The sequence below is a fragment of the Trichomycterus rosablanca genome, chromosome 2, assembly GCF_030014385.1.
Source record: "Trichomycterus rosablanca isolate fTriRos1 chromosome 2, fTriRos1.hap1, whole genome shotgun sequence".
NCBI lineage: Eukaryota > Metazoa > Chordata > Actinopteri > Siluriformes > Trichomycteridae > Trichomycterus > Trichomycterus rosablanca.
In genome coordinates this window covers 4,518,928-4,539,107 of record NC_085989.1, presented here as the reverse complement: position 1 = coordinate 4,539,107, position 20,180 = coordinate 4,518,928, and the positions used below count along the sequence as shown (strand labels likewise).

At 37.3% G+C, this 20,180-nt stretch overlaps 1 protein-coding gene across 1 annotated transcript in view; it reads right to left on the bottom strand.

Annotated features, from left to right (window-relative positions):
- col9a2 (procollagen, type IX, alpha 2) overlaps positions 1-15,828 on the bottom strand; it is a 36,388-nt gene extending 20,560 nt beyond the window's left edge. The window contains exons 1-15 of the mRNA XM_062985361.1: positions 15,757-15,828; positions 9,571-9,633; positions 9,233-9,286; positions 8,559-8,594; positions 7,997-8,020; positions 7,700-7,753; positions 4,569-4,622; positions 4,402-4,452; positions 3,872-3,928; positions 3,720-3,773; positions 2,703-2,756; positions 1,800-1,853; positions 1,289-1,342; positions 195-248; positions 52-105 (exon numbers count right to left, since the gene is read on the bottom strand). Coding sequence (XP_062841431.1) covers positions 52-105; positions 195-248; positions 1,289-1,342; positions 1,800-1,853; positions 2,703-2,756; positions 3,720-3,773; positions 3,872-3,928; positions 4,402-4,452; positions 4,569-4,622; positions 7,700-7,753; positions 7,997-8,020; positions 8,559-8,594; positions 9,233-9,286; positions 9,571-9,633; positions 15,757-15,828 — 789 coding nt within the window. The remainder of the gene's footprint in view (positions 1-51; positions 106-194; positions 249-1,288; positions 1,343-1,799; positions 1,854-2,702; positions 2,757-3,719; positions 3,774-3,871; positions 3,929-4,401; positions 4,453-4,568; positions 4,623-7,699; positions 7,754-7,996; positions 8,021-8,558; positions 8,595-9,232; positions 9,287-9,570; positions 9,634-15,756) is intronic.
- Positions 15,829-20,180: the final 4,352 nt, after the last annotated feature.

Sequence of the window (20,180 nt, the reverse complement as noted above, 5' to 3'; positions counted from 1 at the left end):
TAAAATTTCATTAAATGCATTCCATGTTCAGAAGTGTCTGATTTTACCCACATTCTCGCCTTTCTTTCCCACCACTCCTTGTGGTCCTTTAATGCCTTGTCCACCCTATGAGGATTCATTATTAGATAAAAGAGACTGACAAGGAAAACACAAAGATTTTGAAGAGAAGATGAATAAAGATTAATAGTACTCACAGTATCACCTTTATCCCCAGCGTCTCCGGGAGGACCTCTGGGTCCCTCTTTACCCTGTGTGACAAAGCCAAAAATTGTCTTAGGTCAAGAACTCTTAAGGAAGGACTGCAATGACGTGCATGTCATGGCATGTGCTTAGATTTAAAATGTACACTAAACGTGTTCACTTTTTAATGATGCTATTATATAACATGCTGAAAACACCTTTAATAAAAATAATACTAGTAATAACAATAGTACTAGTAATAACAATAATACTAGTAATAGTAATAATAATAGTAATAATAATAATAGTAATAATAGTAATAATAATAATAGCAATAATGATAATAATAATAGTAATAATAATAATAATAGTAATAGTAATAATAATGGTAATAATAGTAATAAAATAATAATAGTAATAATAATAATAATAATGGTAATAATAGTAATGAAAATAATAATAATAATAGTAATAATAGTAATAATAATAGTAATTAATAATAATATTAGTGATAGTAATAATAATAGTAATTAATAATAATACTAGTGATAGTAATAATAGTAATAAATAACAATAATAGTAATAAATAATAATACTAGTAATAGTAATAATAATAAAATAAAAAAAATAATTATAATAATACTTGTTTTAATAATAATGCTAGTAATAATAATAATAATAATAATAATAATAACAATAACAATAATACTTGTTATAATAATAACACTAGAAATAATAATAATAAAAATAATTATAAGTTTTAATTTGAAAAGAAGAAACCTGAATTTGGGGGCAGTGGCACTGAAACATCTGTCACCACCAGAAGATATTTTAGTAAGAGGGACAGTAAGAAGGCCACTATCAGAACATCTCAGTCAATGGGCTGGTGCGTATGGCGCTAACAGTTCAGATGTAACAAGGGACAAATCCATGTAGCGCTTTCAATGTAAGGATGAGTATTTTAAATTGGATACGAGACGAAATTGGGAGCCAGTGAAGTGTTGGTTGAACAGGGGAGATTTGGGCTGATTTCCATGTGTGATTGAGTAGCCAGGAAGCAGAATTTTGTTACTGTGACTGTTCAAAAGAAGACACATTATGTACTTACAGGGACTCCAGGAAGGCCGATGGGTCCGGTAATGCCTTTGTAACCTTGAGGACCCTAAAAGAGAAAATGAATCAGGTCAAAGTAAAACAGAAGTCCTGATATTCTGTCTTGGAAAGGCAATCAGTGTCTGTGGTAAGGGAATTTCTGGAAATATGACTTTGTCTTTGCTAATGAATAGCAGGGCAGATTATATTCGGCTTGTTTTGCTAGTAGCAGATAAATGCTTGCAATCACACATAACATTTGGGCGGCCATGCTGAGATGAAATGAATATGTACGATGGTTATGCGCAGATGGTGTGGTGTGGACTTCTGCCAGTCTTGCACATGCTTGTTCCTAGTGAGGATTCAGTAATTGATTTGGGTTTGTCGGTGATTATATGTAGATGAGAACCAAGACGGTTAATTGCTTGTTGGTGCTTGTTGGTGCATCTGGTAAGAGTCACCAAATTTTGTATTTTGGAAAAAAAAAATTCAAGTGCAGTTGCAGGTGAAGGCGTTATGTTACTCACTGTTCCCCCTTTAGGTCCAACCATTCCTGGGTAGCCTCTCAAACCCTGTGGGCCCTAAAACAGAAGATAAGAGACGTCAGTGTAACTACTGCATGCTTATAAGGAAGAATTGTAATTTAAAGAATCTCTGGATGGAGTTTAAACCATTTACAACAGACTAGAATAGTAGAATAAAAAAAAACATTTGGTCTCGTATGGCAGAGTGTTTCAATCCCTGTGTCACATCGCAAAAAAAGTGGGTCGCAAAGAATATTAATAATAATGAAATAAATGAATTTTAACAGAGGCGCCCAAGTGGTGCAGCAGGATATTTCGCTAGCACACCAGCGCCGAGATTTTGAACACCCCGGTTTGAGTCTCGACTCTGCTACCAATCGGCTGATGGGCGCCATCTAGCGGGCACAATTGCAAGTGCCTGCAGCAGACACAAATTGGCCACCGTGTCTGCTGGGTGGGTAAAAGACCGGATCAAGTGGGTGGGGTCTTTAAATGCTGTGCAAGGACCCTCGTTAGCGGATAGCGGTGAATTTGCAGAAGCACAGGCGTAAAGAGGGGGTCCACTAGGACTGCGCACGCGTCTAAGGGGACGTGATCAGCATATACCCTCCTTAAACACAATCAGGGATAAAGCGGAAGAATAAGAATGAAGATGCATGAATAAATAGAAAATAAAAGTGAATTTTAACAGCACAGAAGCACGAAACAAACGTGTACGCAATCGCCCCCTTTATGGAGGCTTTATGTTACATGTTGTAAACAACAGTGGGACCAGATTGTACAAAGCAAAACAGAGAGAGTAAGATGCATTGTTTGTGTTGCCTGGGTCGTGTAAAGAATTATGGACATAATTTGTACGGTAATACAAGCTGAGAACAGAAAGCATGAATGATATGAATACATTACTGGAGGGCCTGGTATTCCTTGCTCACCAGAGATTCCATACTCTCCTTTTGCACCCTGTAAAAATGCAAAATGAAGAGTCATAAAACAAATCATCAAACGCATTTAATACACACTGACTGTCATGTCTGGTAGAAAGTAAAACAGAAGATAACAGATTGATTAAACAATCCTCAGCGTTTGTTTTCAGTTTAAATTGACGCTACAGCGCTTCAGCGAATCTGCTTCCAATCCGTGCGTTCTGTCTATTGATTTCCTCATTAGTCATCGATTTACTGTATCAATAAAAGTTTCTCCTTTCTTGTTAGTGCTTCCCAAAAAGGAGCGTTTAGTCTGGAACGTTTTCATCTCTAGTCAGGCGTCAAATGCTATTTTGCACTGCATTGTGGGTGTAACTGTGGTGTGTCCCCTCAGGCGGTCCTTCTGTCTGTGGGGTGCTCATTATAAACAATTCATTTATGCAGCTCAGTTTCCTACTGCTTGCTGTACCTGACGTTCTTACTTGCCTTTTCAACCGAGTCAGTCCTGACTAATCGCTCAAAGATTGATGCAGTTCATTAGAGCGAATCCATGCATGAATGGAATGGGGAGGGGGGCGTGTTGTCTCAGTTTATTTGTCTGTTTGTTTGCTTGTAGTTTTAGGGTACTGTATGGCCTGCACAAAAAAGCAAACAGGCCAAAAGCAACAGATGCACCGGACCACAGTTTGGAGCTCCACAGCTAAGTGTCTGAATACTTTTGTGATTAAAAGATTTCAGTCCATGATATTAAAATGTTGGTTACTGTGGGTGATTAAGTATAGATTCAAGGGTAAAATATCACAATAAAGGGCACACAAAATCAACAATTTATATATAAATAAAAATGAAGTTGATTAATGAAAACATTAAATGTCTTTATACTGTTTTTAGTAAAATAAATAGATCTGTAAATCATTCCTCTCTGATTGTATTTCCATTTTTATACTGTCCTAACTTTTTTGGAATTGATAATAATAATGAATGATAAGATTTCCTGTACCATCCTTCCAATGCTTCCTGGAGCTCCCAGAATACCAGCACGACCCTTGTGACCCTGTAGTTAAAAAAAAAGTGAATAAATAAAAATAAAAATTCATTCAACATCCAACTGGTGTAAAGCCATAATGTCTGTGCTAAAAGACAGAAACTCACCTTCACCCCCATTATTCCTTGAGGACCTTTAGGCCCAGGTGGACAGTTAGTGGGACACTAGAAGAAAAAAACAGATTTCTAATTATACCTCTTAAGTACCTAATTTTAAATTGTGAGCATATTTACTAGCTGGCTGATTTATGTTAATGTGGTAAAAATGGCCAAATTACAGCATATTGTCAATAAATTGTGGACACCTCTACAAAATATTGAGATCAGATGTTTCAGCCACACCCACAGCTATCAGGTGTATAAAATCAATTAAAAATAAAACTTATGATTCCAACTTTTGTAGCAACAGTTTGAAAACTGAATTTCCTACATGAATGTGATTGGTGCAGCTGGATGTCAGTGGTGGTGAACGAGCATAACAAACCGCTGCACCACCTGTATACATTATTATCAGAGAGTCCAGCTCACATTTGAATGTTTTATTTTAACCGGAGGGAAAACTCACTAACTTAACAAGTACAAAACAGTAACATGTCCTGTAGAATCAAGCTTTTGCAAATCTTTATATAAATTCTCACCTGGAAATCAGCACTGCCTTCTTCTGAACCCAAGAACTTTCCGGGTGGCCCCTGAGCATGATTGGGGAGGAGGGGAAGGATAAAGAATTAAAAAATAAATGATTGTTACTTTAGACATGTAAACCTAAAGTATAAAGTAACATTTATGCTAGGACAGTTAGACTTACAGGTTTTCCTGAAGGTCCTGGCAATCCTGGTGATCCAGGGGATCCCATAACTCCCTAAAAATGTAAAATATATTTGATAAATGCTTAAAGTAAATGAAAAATATTAACTTTCTTGTTATGTTAGTTATGTATAAATAACATTACATAACTCTCATGTTAGTTATATATGATGATAGAAATATGATGATATATACAGTATATGATATAAAAACAACATAATTATTGTATATATAACAATATTCATTCATTTATTCATTCATTCATTTTCTTATCCGCTTATCCAATTAGGGTGGGGTGGGGGGTGCTGGAGCCTATCCCAAATTTTCAATGGGCGCAAGGCACACAGTAACACCCTGGCATCCAGTCAATCGCAGGGCAGACACACACACACACACACACATTCACCTATAGGGCAATTCAGTGTCTCCAATTAACCTGGCTGCATGTTTTTGGACTGTGGGAGGAAACCGGAGCTCCCAGAGGAAACCCACACAGACACGGGGAGAACATGCAAACTCCGCACAGAAAGGACCCGGACCGTCCCGCCTGGGGATCGAACCCAGAACCTTCTTGCGGTGAGGCGACAGTTCTACCCACCAAGCCACCGTTAATAACATTATAAATATGAATATATATGAATGATAAAAAAAAACATAACTCTTATGTTAGTGATATAATGATAAAAATATGATATCCATGATATAAAGAACAACATGATATAAATATAATGATATATACAGCATATGATATAAATAACATGATATAAATAACAACATAGTTCTTGTAATTATTATTATTATGCACTACTATTCCATAAATGACTAGATGTTATATTTATCATGATTTCTAATTGAGGAAATTTGTTTTTATTTAATTGTCTTAGCGCATGAAGGCGTCTCATCACACTCATACACGTGTACGCCAGCACACATGTAAACACACACTCACCGTGTCTTTATAAAACAGCAAGAGCAGCTCAAACGTGTTATACACTTATTTCAACATGCTTTTATTAGTTGAAAAGTGTGTGTGTGTGTGTGTGTGTGTGTGTGTGTGTTTAGATTATTAGACAAAATAATAATATTTTTTGTTACAAACCAGTAAACCAGTATGAAACACTTCATGGCCTGACTGGTAAAAAAACAACACCCTGGTTTAAACCAGACAAAGTAAAATTTTTCTCATGCTTATGAGTTTCCAAAGTCCTGTTAAGTAATACACTAAGGTAACAGACTAATGTAAAAAGTTAGTTTTACATGCAGCAATCCATCTATTTTAGGGCATTAACATCCTGGATTCATTATTTATTACAAGTGCTTTGCTGAACTTTTCATCATTTTTGCCGCTCGCTTCGGCTGTTGATGTTTATTTATTCCTAAATATTTCATGATCTTGAGTCTTTCTTGACAGCCACTTGAAACCCAATTTAAGGCACGCTGAATTTAAACAACACTGACACACTGTGTTTGTTTATAAAGCACTTTAAAGCAGGTTTAGTGTCTTTCGCCCGAGTTGTTTCGTGTTGAAGGATTTCCCCAACATAAAGCCAAATGAAATTTGTCAATCATGCATAATTGAGAAATTGCATTTGGTATACGGCTACATGACACCTACATTAGCTCTTCCTTACAGCTGTTATATACCTACACTAAGCGTATACGTTTGTGCTTTCATAAAATGGATTTTACTGATATCAGGCAGACATAACATTAAGATTAAGTGACATAAATCTTGTTTTTATAAAATTAAGGGTTATAACACTCTTACAGGCCTACAACATATTATTATTATTGGCCATTTTTTGCAATGAAGTGAAATTATTATATTGAAATGATTAAATACAAAATTTTGTCCATCAGATTTGATTGGATTTTGTAAACTCTCGTGGGAAACTCAGTGTGAGCATAAACTCAGCTTAAGTAAAGCTTAAGTAAAGGTCAAAATATAATTAACTGTCAAAGTCACCAGTGGACTCGATTCCACTGGAAAACACTGACTGTGAGGCAGAAAACCCTGGACAGGGCGCCAATATATTGCGAGGCTATGGCCATTTAAACCCAGATCTCCGTGGTGGTGGGCTGTAGTAATAGAACTCTGCATTCCCCGCACAATTTACATTGTTGGCATTCAGCAGACGCTCTTATCCAGAGCGACTTACAAAAGTGCTTCCATAGTGAACATTACCTTACACTAGTTTAGGTAGACAACAGTCCAACAATACAAATCTGCTAAAAACCCTGTTAGAACCAAAGGTGTTTTTTAGTAAGTTAGTAAGTGCATGTCAGCTTAAGAGCTTAATAAAGAGGTGATGAAGGTTTTTAATCATCTTTTGAAGACAGTGAGAGACTCAGATGTTTGGACAGACAGAGTAAGCTCATTCCACCACTTGGGTGCCAGTACAGAGAAGATCCTTGATGCTCGTCTTCCTTGAGTTCTGGGTGGAGAAGCAAGTCGAGCCTGACTAGTGGCCAGTGAAGAGAACGCAGCAGTGGGGTGATGTGGCAGTGTTTATGTTGATTAAAAACAATTATCCTGGTTACATGTTGTTGTAGGTTTATGTCAGCAGTCATGGAAAGCTTATTGGGATTTCATCAAGCACTGAACATTACCATTCCATTACACTTAAACAGTGATAATAAATATATTTTATTTTATTATGTTTTGTTCTATTTGATTTTACACATCTTAAGACCACATTCATATTTGATTTGAATTTAATTCACTTCTTTATTAATATTTGTTTTAATGTCGCCTGGCATTAGTCTAAAAAATCTGATCAGTTAACCTCACATAAAGAGATGTGTACATTCTGGTCTGTCACAGTGTCCCATGTTTTTTTGCCACTTGCACATGCACCAACAGCACTACATTAACACATTTACCCTGCAGTGTGAACATAGCCTTGTTGTTTAAGCTTAAAGAGATTACAAGCTTGTATCATAAGCAAAGAAAAGAACTGAATTTGAAGCCATGGCTCTGTTTCTCAAAACCAATGCTATGTTGATTGTTATCCATAAATATGTGGACGTATAACGTTAGTAAGAATAAAGAACTGCATGAAATCCTAAATGTTGCTTCCACAGGTCGTGTCAAAAGGTGTTGTGTATGAAGGTGTACAGAAGTAGACAAACCTTCGGTGCAGTGAGTCCCATCTCTCCTGGAAGCCCAATTGGTCCTGCTGGCCCCTGTTAAATGAAAAATGCAAAGATTCATTAGTAAAAACTAATGTAAAAATTGTTTTTGGGAGAGGTTTGCACCACTAGGTTTTTTACTACACTCACCAAGCACTTTATTAGAAACACCTGCATCTCTACTTATTAATAAAACAGTAACCAACTAAAAATATACTACTATAAGTATTATTTCCTCATGTGTTTATTTATTGTTTGTGTGTGCGTGTGCATGTGTGTAGCTTCCACTGTACTTACAGGCAGTCCAGGAAGTCCAGATCCCTAGAGGAATATAGAAAATAGATAAAGGAAGGTGGGTAAAGTTGTATTATTTCTAAAAATAAAAAACTACAGTCTGACACAATAGAATTCATTTAACTTTAAATGAAATAACACAGGACTTTTGGGGAACTGTCCACTAACATTAGATATAAGGAGTAGGGCTACCATGTAATTTAAAACAGCAATCCCTTGCTGAATTTTAGTTTTTTGGGTTAAGTTTGAGACCTACTACTTTTTGATTCTTGGTGATAGATGTTTTTTATTCTAATGAATGATTTTTGCTAAACTTTGGGTCATTTAGCAATTATCCTTTAAAGTCTCCATTCATCCAATATTTGTTGTGTCTATAACTAGGTTGTAAACTGATCAACCAAAATATTAGGACCACTCACTCAGCTTAATGTCAAAACAGCTACAACCCACCCTAATCAGTGTAAATCTATAAATAGCTAGACAGACAGGAATTATAGAAATAAGACTAATGATCATGATGTACAATGTTTGTCTTATATAATATAATATATTAATATTTACTTACGGCTGATCCTGCTGGGCCAGTAGGGCCTGGTTTACCCTGTGGAAATTAAGAAGGATTATTTTTGTTAGAGTGAAATAAGTTAGCCTACCCACTTTTTGGATGTTGTGTATTATAACGCATATATATAATATATATATATTGTTTGTTTTGTGCATTTTCTCCCTTTTAGCGTGTCCAATTGCCCAATTGCGTCATGCCTCCTCTCCACCAATGCTGATCCCTGCTCTGATTGAGGAGAACTAAGCTAACCCACGCCCCCTCTGACACGTGGGCAGCAGCCGTATGCATTTTATGACCTGCACTTTGACGAGTGTATTGTAGCTCAGCATTGTGGACGGAGAGACACACCCTGAGAGCACTCTTTTCCCGTCTCTGTGCAGGCGCCATCAATCAGCCAGCAGAGGTCATGTATTGCACCAGTAATGGGAGATATACCCCATCCGGCTTAGTCCCGCCCATATCTGAACAACAGGCCAATCGTTGTTCATGTGGCCGCTCAGCCTTAGACGGTAGGCAGAGCTGAGATCCCAGCTCTGGTTCCAGCTTGTGTTTTTTACCGCTGCGCCACCTGAGCGGCCCACCCAGTTTTTTCTTTAATCAACCATTTTTAAATGATATGAAACAAATACTAGATCATTCAAAATTATCTAGTAAGATTTTAGATTTTAACCAACCTTTGGTCCAGGATTTCCAATGGGCCCCCTTTCACCTTTTCCTCCAATCAGCCCCTTAAAAGAACAAATAAGAGTGTTGAATGTTTAGTAATTATTAATTCGATCAGTTATGTGTACAGATACACATTTTATCTCTAGATTTAATCTTTGGCAGAAGATAATGTGGCAGAAGAGAACTGACTTTCCAAAGTGGATTATCTAAACAAATCCTTGTTGTATTTTTGTCATTTATAGCACGTGTATAAGCAGTATAAGATGCACTGTGAGGATTTAAGTCGATTTATTGCTCATAAGATCTTTATGTCAGTAGTACATCCTAGAAGTAAAAGTAGATTTACATCAATTCCGTCCTCTCCAGGAGGCCCGTCTGGTCCTGGCTGGCTTGGATCTCCCTTTTGACCCTGAAAAATGAATTACAGTTACAGCTTGAGGATAAAGAAATCACATGCAGTCTAATGCAGCTATATACACTTGAGGACAAAATTATTAGCCCCCCTATGAAATTTAAAGTTATTTACAAATTTCCCAAAGTCATTTTATAACAGAGCAGGGATTTTTTAATATAGCATTTCTAAACATACTAGTTTTCTTTAGAAAGCATAAATTATTTTTATTTGCTTACTATAACAGAACTATTTCAAAAGAAACAAAAATCACCGGGGTCAATATTATTAGCCCCCTTAAGAACTGACTTTTTTATTGAGCCATAGCACAAACCACTGCTGTGCAATGGTGTGCTTTAACTTTGTAATGATAAAAGCTCGTTAAATCAAGTCACAGCTGAGGGTTATCTCCCAATTTACACACAGTATAAAAGCTTCAGTAAGCATTTGAGCTGTCACTTGAGAAAGCATCATGCCAAAAACAAAAGAAATCAGTTTAGACTTGAGAAAAACAATCATCGATGCTTACAAAGCAGGAGAAGGATATACAAAGTTATCACAGCGTTTCCAAGTGTCAAGAACTGGAGTGAGAAGTATTATTAAAAAATTCAAAGAGAGCCACACAATTCAGAACAAGCCTGGCAGAGGTAGGAAGCGCAAGATATCAAAGACCCTGGAAAGAAAACTAGTGAGAGATGTGTCTAAAGACCCCAGAACAACTGCCAAGACACTAGTGAACGACTTAGCCAGGTCAGGAATAATTGTCTCAAAAAAGACAATCACTAGAGCCCTGCACAGGAATGAATTGCGAGGTTGCAGACCAAGAAAAACTCCACTCCTGCAGAAAAGACACCTTCAAGCCAGACTGAAGTATGCTAAGGACAACCTGGAGAAAGATTATGCATACTGGAAGCATGTCCTTTGGTCAGATGAGACAAAAGTAGAGCTCTTTGGCCATAGAGACATTGCTTATGTTTGGAGGAAAAAGGGGGAGGCTTATCACCCAAAGAACACCGTCCCCACAGTGAAACACGGTGGTGGGAGTATTATGCTGTGGGGATGTTTCAGTGCATCTGGACCTGGGAATCTTGTCAAGGTGGAAGGAATCATGAGGAAAGAAGGATATGTGAATATTTTGAAAGAAAACCTTAAGCAGTCAGCAGCAAAACTTGGTCTGGGTCGTCGCTTTCTCTTCCAACATGACAACGACCCAAAACATACATCGCTCCTGGTGAAGAACTACCTCCAGAAGACCAAAGTGAACGTTATTGACTGGCCTGCACAAAGCCCTGACTTGAATCCCATTGAAAATCTGTGGGGTGAACTGAAGAAGAAGATTCATGCCAGAAGGCCATCAAATCTGGAGGAGCTAGGGAGATTTGCCAAAGAAGAATGGGCTGGGATTCCTCAGGAGATGTGTCAGAGACTTGTTGAAAACTACAGTAAACGACTGCAGGCTGTTATCCAGCAAAAAGGATACACAACTGACTATTAGCATCAGGGAGGCTAATAATTTTGGCCGTGGTAGTTTTTGATTTTGTGAAATAATTTAATTTCTGTGGGCAAAGTAAAATGATTTAATCATTCAAAATAAAACTGGGATGTTTGAAAAGGCTGTGTTAAAAGTTATTTGCTCTATTTAACAGTACTTGGGAAATACATTTAAAACAATGAATTTTTCATAGGGGGGCTAATAATTTTGTCCTCAAGTGTAAAGAGCACTTCTGTCTGGAGGTAAGTGAAGGTCAGTGTTCAGATATAAAAGAGTTTCAGAGTCTTTAGAGTTACTTACTGCAGGTCCAGGAGGTCCTGGTGGCCCCTTTTCACCCTGTTAAAGAAATAAAAAAGTTTTAAATAAATATGATGACATAAATAAGAGGTTTTTGGGTGGCACAGTGGTTAATCATGCTAGCCCACTAACTCTGGGATCAATCATTGAATTGGTGTCTTGTCCTGGGTGTTTCACTACATTGTGCCCAGTAATTCCAGGGAAACCATACAAACTTTGACCCCGACCAGGATAAAGCAGCGGTAAAACATGAAGAATCTTGTTTTAAAGAACATGGACTCCACTAGATATCAGAAGTGTAACATGGCAGCTGTTGAAGTAGTTTGACAGCTGACCCACATTAGGGTCGTTTCCTTTTGTGTTGCTATTTTGGCCGGCAGAGGGGGCACGGAGGTGTAGATGTTTGATGTGTCAGTTTTTCTTGATTGAGAATCATCTGCTCCAGGTGGAAGTTCTTCTATATGTCACAATTTAGCCAGCTCCTTAGTTGGCACACCTGCTGTTCTCAGAAGCAGTGATACTGGGCTGCTTGGTCCAGTCAGGTCTCCTCTGTGTTTGGTTCAGTCAGGTGAACTCCCCTCCATACACATAATTGTTGGAGCAGGAAACCTTCTTCCATTTCTCTGGTGTCCAGTCCTGATGCTTGTGTGCCAACTGTAGCCACGTTGTTCAGTGGACAGGAGTTAGCATGGACACTTTGATTAGCATCTGGCTACACAGCCTCATACACAGACCAGTAATGAAATGAACTGCAACTTGAGCCACAGTAGCTCTTCTGTTCCGTACCAGAGGCCAAAGCCTTCAAGTCCTCTGGCATCAATGAGTCTTGGCTGCCCAACAACCTGTTGGCAGTTGGTGGCTTGTTTCTCCTCAAGGCTGCCTGTCAGCACTCCTCACTGTTTCAGAAATAATCAACCCAGTCGTCTGGCTGTAATTATTTGGCCTGTATCAGCTTTATGCTGATCATATTAGCTGCATCAACACATGAACTATGAAAAACTACCATCAGCCAAACTTTAACAGATCCTCGACCATCACATGCAAAAAGCTTACAAAATAGACCAGTACTAAGCACGTGACCTTTCATGCCTGGACCAGTCATCCCAAAAGGGATCACTGTTTCGTTATATAGATCAGATGATCATTTAGAATAGATTTTATAGATTATCAAGTATTTATTGGAGTGACCCGTCCTCTAGAGGGACGAATGAACTGAAATCATACCTGTTTAAAGCACATACTATTTGGACTTTTCTTGCAGTGATCATACACTTAGTGGAAAGAACCCCACACCATTCTGATTGCTTCTGTTTCTGCCTATTTGTCTTTACACAATAATTTGATTTCTGATTTTTTATTTCATATTAATTTATCCATAGAGCAGAATCCCAACTGATATGGGGATCACCCAGGTTTTTTTAATTTACGCACTCACTCACTCACTCACTTTCTTAACCGCTTATCCAATCAGGGTCGCGGAGGGTGCTGGAGCCCATCCCAGCTTTTCAATGGGTCGCAAGGCACACAGTAACATCATGGACAGTCCATCTCAGGGCACACACACATACACACACCCATTCACCTATAGGGCAATTCAGTGTCTCCAGTTAACCTGACTGCATGTGTTTGGACTGTGGGAGGAAACCAGAGCTCCCAGAAGAAACCCACACAGACACGGGGAGAACATGCAAACTCTGCACAGAAAGGACCTGGACCACCCAGCCTGGGGATCGAACCCAGGACCTTCTTGCTGTAAGGCAACAGTGCTACCCACTGAGCCACCGTGCCGCCCATTTTTAATTTAATGTATTTATTTTATTTTTTGCACGTCAGATGAGATGATCACTAATTTTTCTCTTGGTGATCAATGGTTTCCTTTTCGCTTTTTGTCAACCAGATTTATTGGACTTCCTATTTAAATTTAGTGATTTACTGAGTAACCTGGAGCAATAACTTTTCCAGCAGAAGTGATAAAGGTGTTGGGTAACGTTTTCATTTTATTTAATTTTATTTCATTTCTTTTTCGTCAAAAAAAGCTTTATCCTGTTCAGGGTCACAGAAGGTTGGGGAAGAAACAAGAGCAGTACCAAAGACGATCAGAAAGCTTGCACTACATTTTTATATTACTGGACATGGTCTTTAAACATGCTGAATAACCACACCCACTAACCTAACCCACCTCGTTTTTTATATTTATTTAAAGGTTTTATATATTATAATGGTGTCACTTGCAAAATATCTACATGCATTTATTGTACCAAACATTGATGAATGTGCTTGCCTTGAATATATTGTGCAATAATAAAATATAAATAACATAATTAGCATATTTATCTACATATTCAACTGATAATTTACAAAATAAAATACACTTTCTAATTAAAGGTACGTTATGACACTAAGTTTGCTTTGCTAATCATTGTGTTATATGCTGCATGTCTACCAACAACCCATTTTTACCAACAACTCTAGTACCAGTCTCCTACCTGGCTACCTCAGCAATATCAAATTACCCACAGCCCCTGAGCTTCTGAACCCTGCTCTCTGCACCAACAGAACCCCATTGTACACTTATTTTCTCACCCAGCGCCCTCTGTGGATAAAACTGCAGGGCTGCAGGAGGACACACAGTCCAGCAAACCATGGACACAATGAGCAGCTTTGTACAGCTCATACCTGTGGCACCAGTGAGAGATCAGGGATACTCACATCTATACCGTCAGATCCGGGAGTTCCTGAGGGGCCTGGGAGACCAGAAGGGCCCGGGGATCCTGGTGGGCCTCTCTGAAATAAAATATACATGGATTAGGATGAGAATGTGCGGTGTAATCATGTGTATGGTGGAAATGGTTAAAATCAAATTGTAGGATTAGTGACAACTAATAATAAAATTAATGTATTATTTGTTTGTAAAGGTTAAAGGCCCCAATTCTAAACCTGATTTCTTTGACTTACTTATTAATTTATTTTATTTATTTTTTTACGTATTTTTAATGTTGAATGTTGGGTTTTAAATGTAAAGAAGTCAAACATTTTCTTCTTTTTATTGTTTTTATAACTACAATAATAAAAATCTAGTTCTTAGTTTTGATTTATAAGTTTTGAATATTGGTTTATCTGGGTTAAACGTTTGGAATTTGTTTAATTCCTGATTTGTTTTTTTGGTTTTTGATTTAAAAACTATTGGATCGTCATGGACGTTTTACTATTGCTTAAATTTGTTTTGCAATTTTATGCTTAAGGTTATTTTATCTGTTTCTTCTCCTCCTAAGTGTTAAGAAAGGGACTGTAAATAATGATGTAGTGTTATTATTATACTGAGACAGGTGCAGAGGTTCATGCTTGTGTGTTAAATCTTCAACAAGATTCATTTTTGGAGACGACTTTTTAAATTAGGGTTAAAAAGGGGGTTCCAATCCAAATACTGCATTAAACAACAGGTTATAAATAGATGTTATTTAAATAGATGTTATCAGTATTCACAATGAAAACATAACCAAAGTTTGTTTGATGTAAATTGATATAATTATTTGAGACAAATACAAACTAATTTATTAATATTAAATTAAACTGGACAATAAATAGTTAAAGCTTGTCTGCAGACGTCAGTAAAGACAAAAACCCCCCACAAATTAATATAAAATTCATCTAGATACTCAAGACTTAAGACAGTTAATAGCAGTAACTTAATGATCTCTTTAAATCCCTAAAAAGTCACACATTGCAACTTTAATATCCAGGTGAAAATCTGTAACTCATTATTGTTTGTCAGTGCAGCAGGTCTGTATGTTGGGTTGGTGTTCGTTTTCCAAATATGGCATGTAGGTGTGAATATGCCGAGTGCACCTTCAGGGTCTGTTTGAATAGAAGCCACTGACGAAAGCTTGAAAGGGGTCCTTGTTGTGTGTGTGTGTGTGTGTGTGTGTGTGTGTGTGTGTGTGTGTGTGCTTCCTTCACCCAGCCACCACATTCCATTTGTGACACTGTGCTTTCTTTGACTGTTTCAATATTTTTCTTAATATTTTTACCTGTCATTAATCAGGAAGAATATTAACTTGACAGAGAAGTTTTTACAATCAGTGTGACATTTAATTTCTTTCTTTAATATATTAGAAGGAATAATCAGAATCCTTTTGTGTATCTTTTGTTAGTTTCAGTCTAATTGCTGATTCCTTTGTGCTACAATGAGGATAAATCAAATCCTTACCACCTTATCTAATAGACCAGCTACTAAATCCTTCAAATCTTCAAGGACCACATTTAAGAAAAGTATTCAAGATTACTAATACACACTGAGCACCAAAATATTCAGACGGACCAGCAAAGCTGACAAGAAAGCTGGGATAACTCACCACTTGAGCTAGTGACAGGCACAGCACCTGCAGGAGAACCAAGCTTTGGAGGATGTCGAACTTCCGAGCCATGGTAACAACCCAGAAGCTTTAAGCTCCTCTCCTCCAGAAACACCAACGGAAAACCTCTTGCTCCTCTCCTTCTCTCTCCTGGCCTCTCTTACCAGGACAGAAGAGTTCCAGGTATGGGAAAGTTGTCCACAAGTGTGTGTAAGGATTCTATGCCCAGGACAGAAGAGGTAAAAAAAAAAGGATGTAACCCAAGTGAACAGCCAGCCCCTGAGAGGCCAGGACTGTGAGAGCCAACTGAGCCCAGGGCCTCCACACTCACAAGAGGTGGGGCATCTGTATCATTAGCATCCTCATGAATATGATATTCTTGTGTAAAGGAAACGAGCAACAGTGGGCCGGGGAATGTGACTGGACGAAGGTGTGTCCACATGTCAAATTCCAAAAAGGATCTGGTTGTGTTGTGTGTTTTTAAGAACACATGCACTAACTAAATACATATATAGATATAGAAATAAAGGAGTAACAGAAATTACAGCACTTTTTGACCAATAACTTAACAGACATAAGGAAATATTCAGTCTCTAAACTATGTTAATAATGTATTTATTTTAGCTATAGACAGAAATGTGCACAGTTTGTGCAAAAATCTGTTAAGGATAGTAGTCAATTCATTTAAAAACCATATACTAAAATAAAAGGGAAGTTTTTTTTATTATACACCTAGCAATTATATGAATGTAATTTATATTAACTTCTCAGACATGCATAGAGCTGCTTGTTTTAAGTCTCAGCAAAGCTCCTTCATTGTCAGAACTTGACTATACCACCTTTATTCTGTTTCATTGAAGCCATTCATACGTGAATGTTTGCTTTTGTGGACTATGGGAGCCCCGTATCATTGTCCTGATGCTTCACTCAATTATACGTCAGCTTCAGCTCATGAATAGATGACTTTACATTCTCCTTAGGGTGTATACTTCTTGTTCTTGTGTCTGTATGGGTTGTGTGTTGTGTGGTTTTATTCCACTCATCCAAACGATGAAGCAGGTGGGGTTGGATGTACAAAAAATAATGTAGGAAACTGATTACCACACTGACTCATTAGAAATGGTTTGGAGTTTTTTTAAGAGCTTTATTGAACAACACATATATTACATCAAATTACATCAAATCACTGCCAAAATATAAAGTACACAATGAAAATTAGATGATAATAATTAACTAAAAATTGCTTGAGGTAAAAAAAGTCATAGAAATAAAATATAACTAAAAATAAAAATAGTTAGGGCAGGAATTTATAAATAATATGATTTAATATTTTTATAAACATTAAGGGAGAGAGAAGTTTTTAAGCAGTGTTAAGCTACTCTTTGCCTTCACATTTTCACTGAGTTTTAATGTATTAATGTAAGATAGGAAGGATGCCTTAAAAGTGTTGATATTTGGTCTATTATTCATAAATTTACAACAATGAATGTGATATTTGGAGAATATTAAGAGAAGGTTGACGACATAAATCCCGTCTGAATTCAATATATCATTTTTAATTATTCCAAAATAGAATAATGATTAATTTTGCTATTAATAAAGTTATTTAAGTCAATTCAAAAGACTGAACAAAATGTGCAGTCCAAAATAAGAATGTTAGAAGATGTATAGATAGATAGATAGATAGATAGATAGATAGATAGATAGATAGATAGATAGATAGATAGATAGATAGATAGATAGATAGATAGATAGATAGATAGATACTTTATTGATCCCGAAGGTAATTAAAGCCCCAGCAGCATTGTACAACAAATAATTAACAGTACAATACAAAACAAAAGCAAACAGAAAAACTAGAACTGAGTATTTTCTTGTATTTTACATAAAATGGATAACTGGTAACTGTAATGACTATGCATGAGGCATAGTTTCAGTATAAAGTTAGATTGAATAGTAATTAAATTATTAAATAGTAAAGTAACATGTGACAATATTGCACAATGAGGCCAATATAGCCGATAAAGACTATTTCAGATGAAGTGTGGTCATTATGTTATACTTTAGCCTCATAAATATGACCCCTAAAACAAATGTTTTGGCAGACTGACAGTATTTGATGTGGAAAGTTGATGCTGCAATAATGCACTGCAATATTTATCCAGCAGATGGCGTGATTTCTCATGAAACTGAACCGAAATATAACTGAATTATACTAAATGCTACAGATTTTTACTGATAGTTTTCAGTATTTTGGTTTAAGATGTGTTTACTGTATATGTGTATAAATGAGAACAATGTACAGTAAAGAAGATTACTATATGAAAGGCTCGATTTCAGGCTAACAGCGGAAGTACGAGACCGGGTGCTGTTATGTTACATGAGATCGAAAAATCCTACCCGTTTTCGCCAAATCCGAACTTTCTGCCCTATGACTGACTAGTAGTATTTTGTGTCTTGGTTAATCATTGGCTGTTTAATTAACAGACCCGCTCTGAGAAGCACCAAGTAGCCAATCGCAGCTCAGTAGGCGGGATATTACGGAATACGGGTGGAAAAATAACCCTGAAATAAACAGTATCGATTAGAATTGTTCGACTCTATAAATTAGAGTCGACTCTCATTTTGATTCCGTTTGGTGGCAATTAATAGAATCAAATCTAAGAGTCGATGCAACAGCGGTGTTATTTGCTATTCCTAATACAAAATTATAGAAGTGTGTGTGGGGGGTGTATTGTGAAATAAACATGGTACTATTTATTAAATGTAGTTTAATTTTTATTTTTATCTAACCGCTTCATTCTGGTCAGGGTCAAAGTGAATCTGGTGCTATTTGAAAGTGGCAGGAATACACCCTAATCATATGAATGGTCACTTATTAACACATAGGGGTAATTCAGAGCAGCCAGTCCACTTTCTCTACGGTTTTGGGGGGTCTTGGAAATGAGAGTACACAGGGGAAACCTACAAACAGGTGAAGAACACTGTTCAGAGATAATGACCCAAGATGAGAATCTAACCCATGTACTCAGGTACCATAGTGCTGATCAGAACCCACTCTTTCATTTTCACCACTGCTTTATCCTGGTCAGGGTTGTGGTGGTTCTGGTTTCACCTGAAACACTGGCTGCAAGGCAGGAATGCAACTCGGACAGGGTGCCAGTCCATCACGGAAAACACTGTTATAAAACCATGAAATAATTAACAAGGGATATTTGTTATAATGTTTTGTCTATTATTTTCATTTTATATAGTTTTCTGTTTTCTACAGTAGGATATTACAATATCACTGATAAAGCTGGTATGGGTTGTATGTTGGGGGGGGGGGGGGGGGGGGGGCATGGGTCATCCTTATAAGATGTCAAACCACTTACAGTAACTTTTTATCTCAATTCAAAGGAGCAGCTTACTGCTCAAGGTAAGGCCACCCCATAGTTGGTTCCACTTGACTCTTTGGAGGAACGGGTTACTGCAAATAAAAACAAAGTTATCAATTTAATGATTTGTTATCTTGATGGTAGTGGTCTCTGTCAAGATAACAGTTCCCACTGACTGTATTGATGGGTATAACATTGTACATAATAGACTGTGGACTCGTGGATTTAAACTGACTTGTTAGACCTTGCTCTTTACAACAGTTCATGAAAACGCAAGTTGAATGAAATTTTTTTGAAAGAGATTCAGTACTGTGAAGTGCGGTGAAGAAACTTCAAATCTAGTTCAAATCTAATCTGTGTAGTTGTAGCCTAGCGGTTAAAGCACTGGACTAGTAATCAAAATGTCACTGGTTCAAGCCCTACCACTACCAGGCTGTCACTGTTGGGCTCTTCAGCAAGGCCCTTAACCCTGAATTGCTTAGACAATGCACTGTCACAGTACTGTGAGCTGCTTTGTAAGCGTCTGCTAAATGCTGTAAATGTTTGTTTGTTTGTTTATTAGGATTTTAACGTCATGTTTTACACTTTGGTTACATTCATGACAGGAACGGTAGTTACTCATTACAAAAGATTCATCAGTTCACAAGTTTATATTGAACACAGTCTTGGACAATTGAGTATCTCCAATTCACCTCACCTCACCTGCAAGTCTTTGGACTGTGGGAGGAAACCGGAGCACCCGGCGGGAACCCACGCGGACACAGGAAAAACATGCAAACTCCGCACAGAAAGGACCGGGGGATCGACCCTAGGACCTTCGACCACCAGGGGACCACCAGGGGATCGAACCCAGGACCTTCTTGCTGTGAGGCGACAGTGCTACCCACTTAGCCGCCTTGCCACCCTGCTGTAAATAAGTAAAAGTAAGTACAATTTATTTATATAACACTTTTCACAGATAAGAATCACAAAGTGCTTTACAAAAACATTGCATGACAAAATATACACACTCATCTACATAATAAAACACAACATAAAATAAATGAA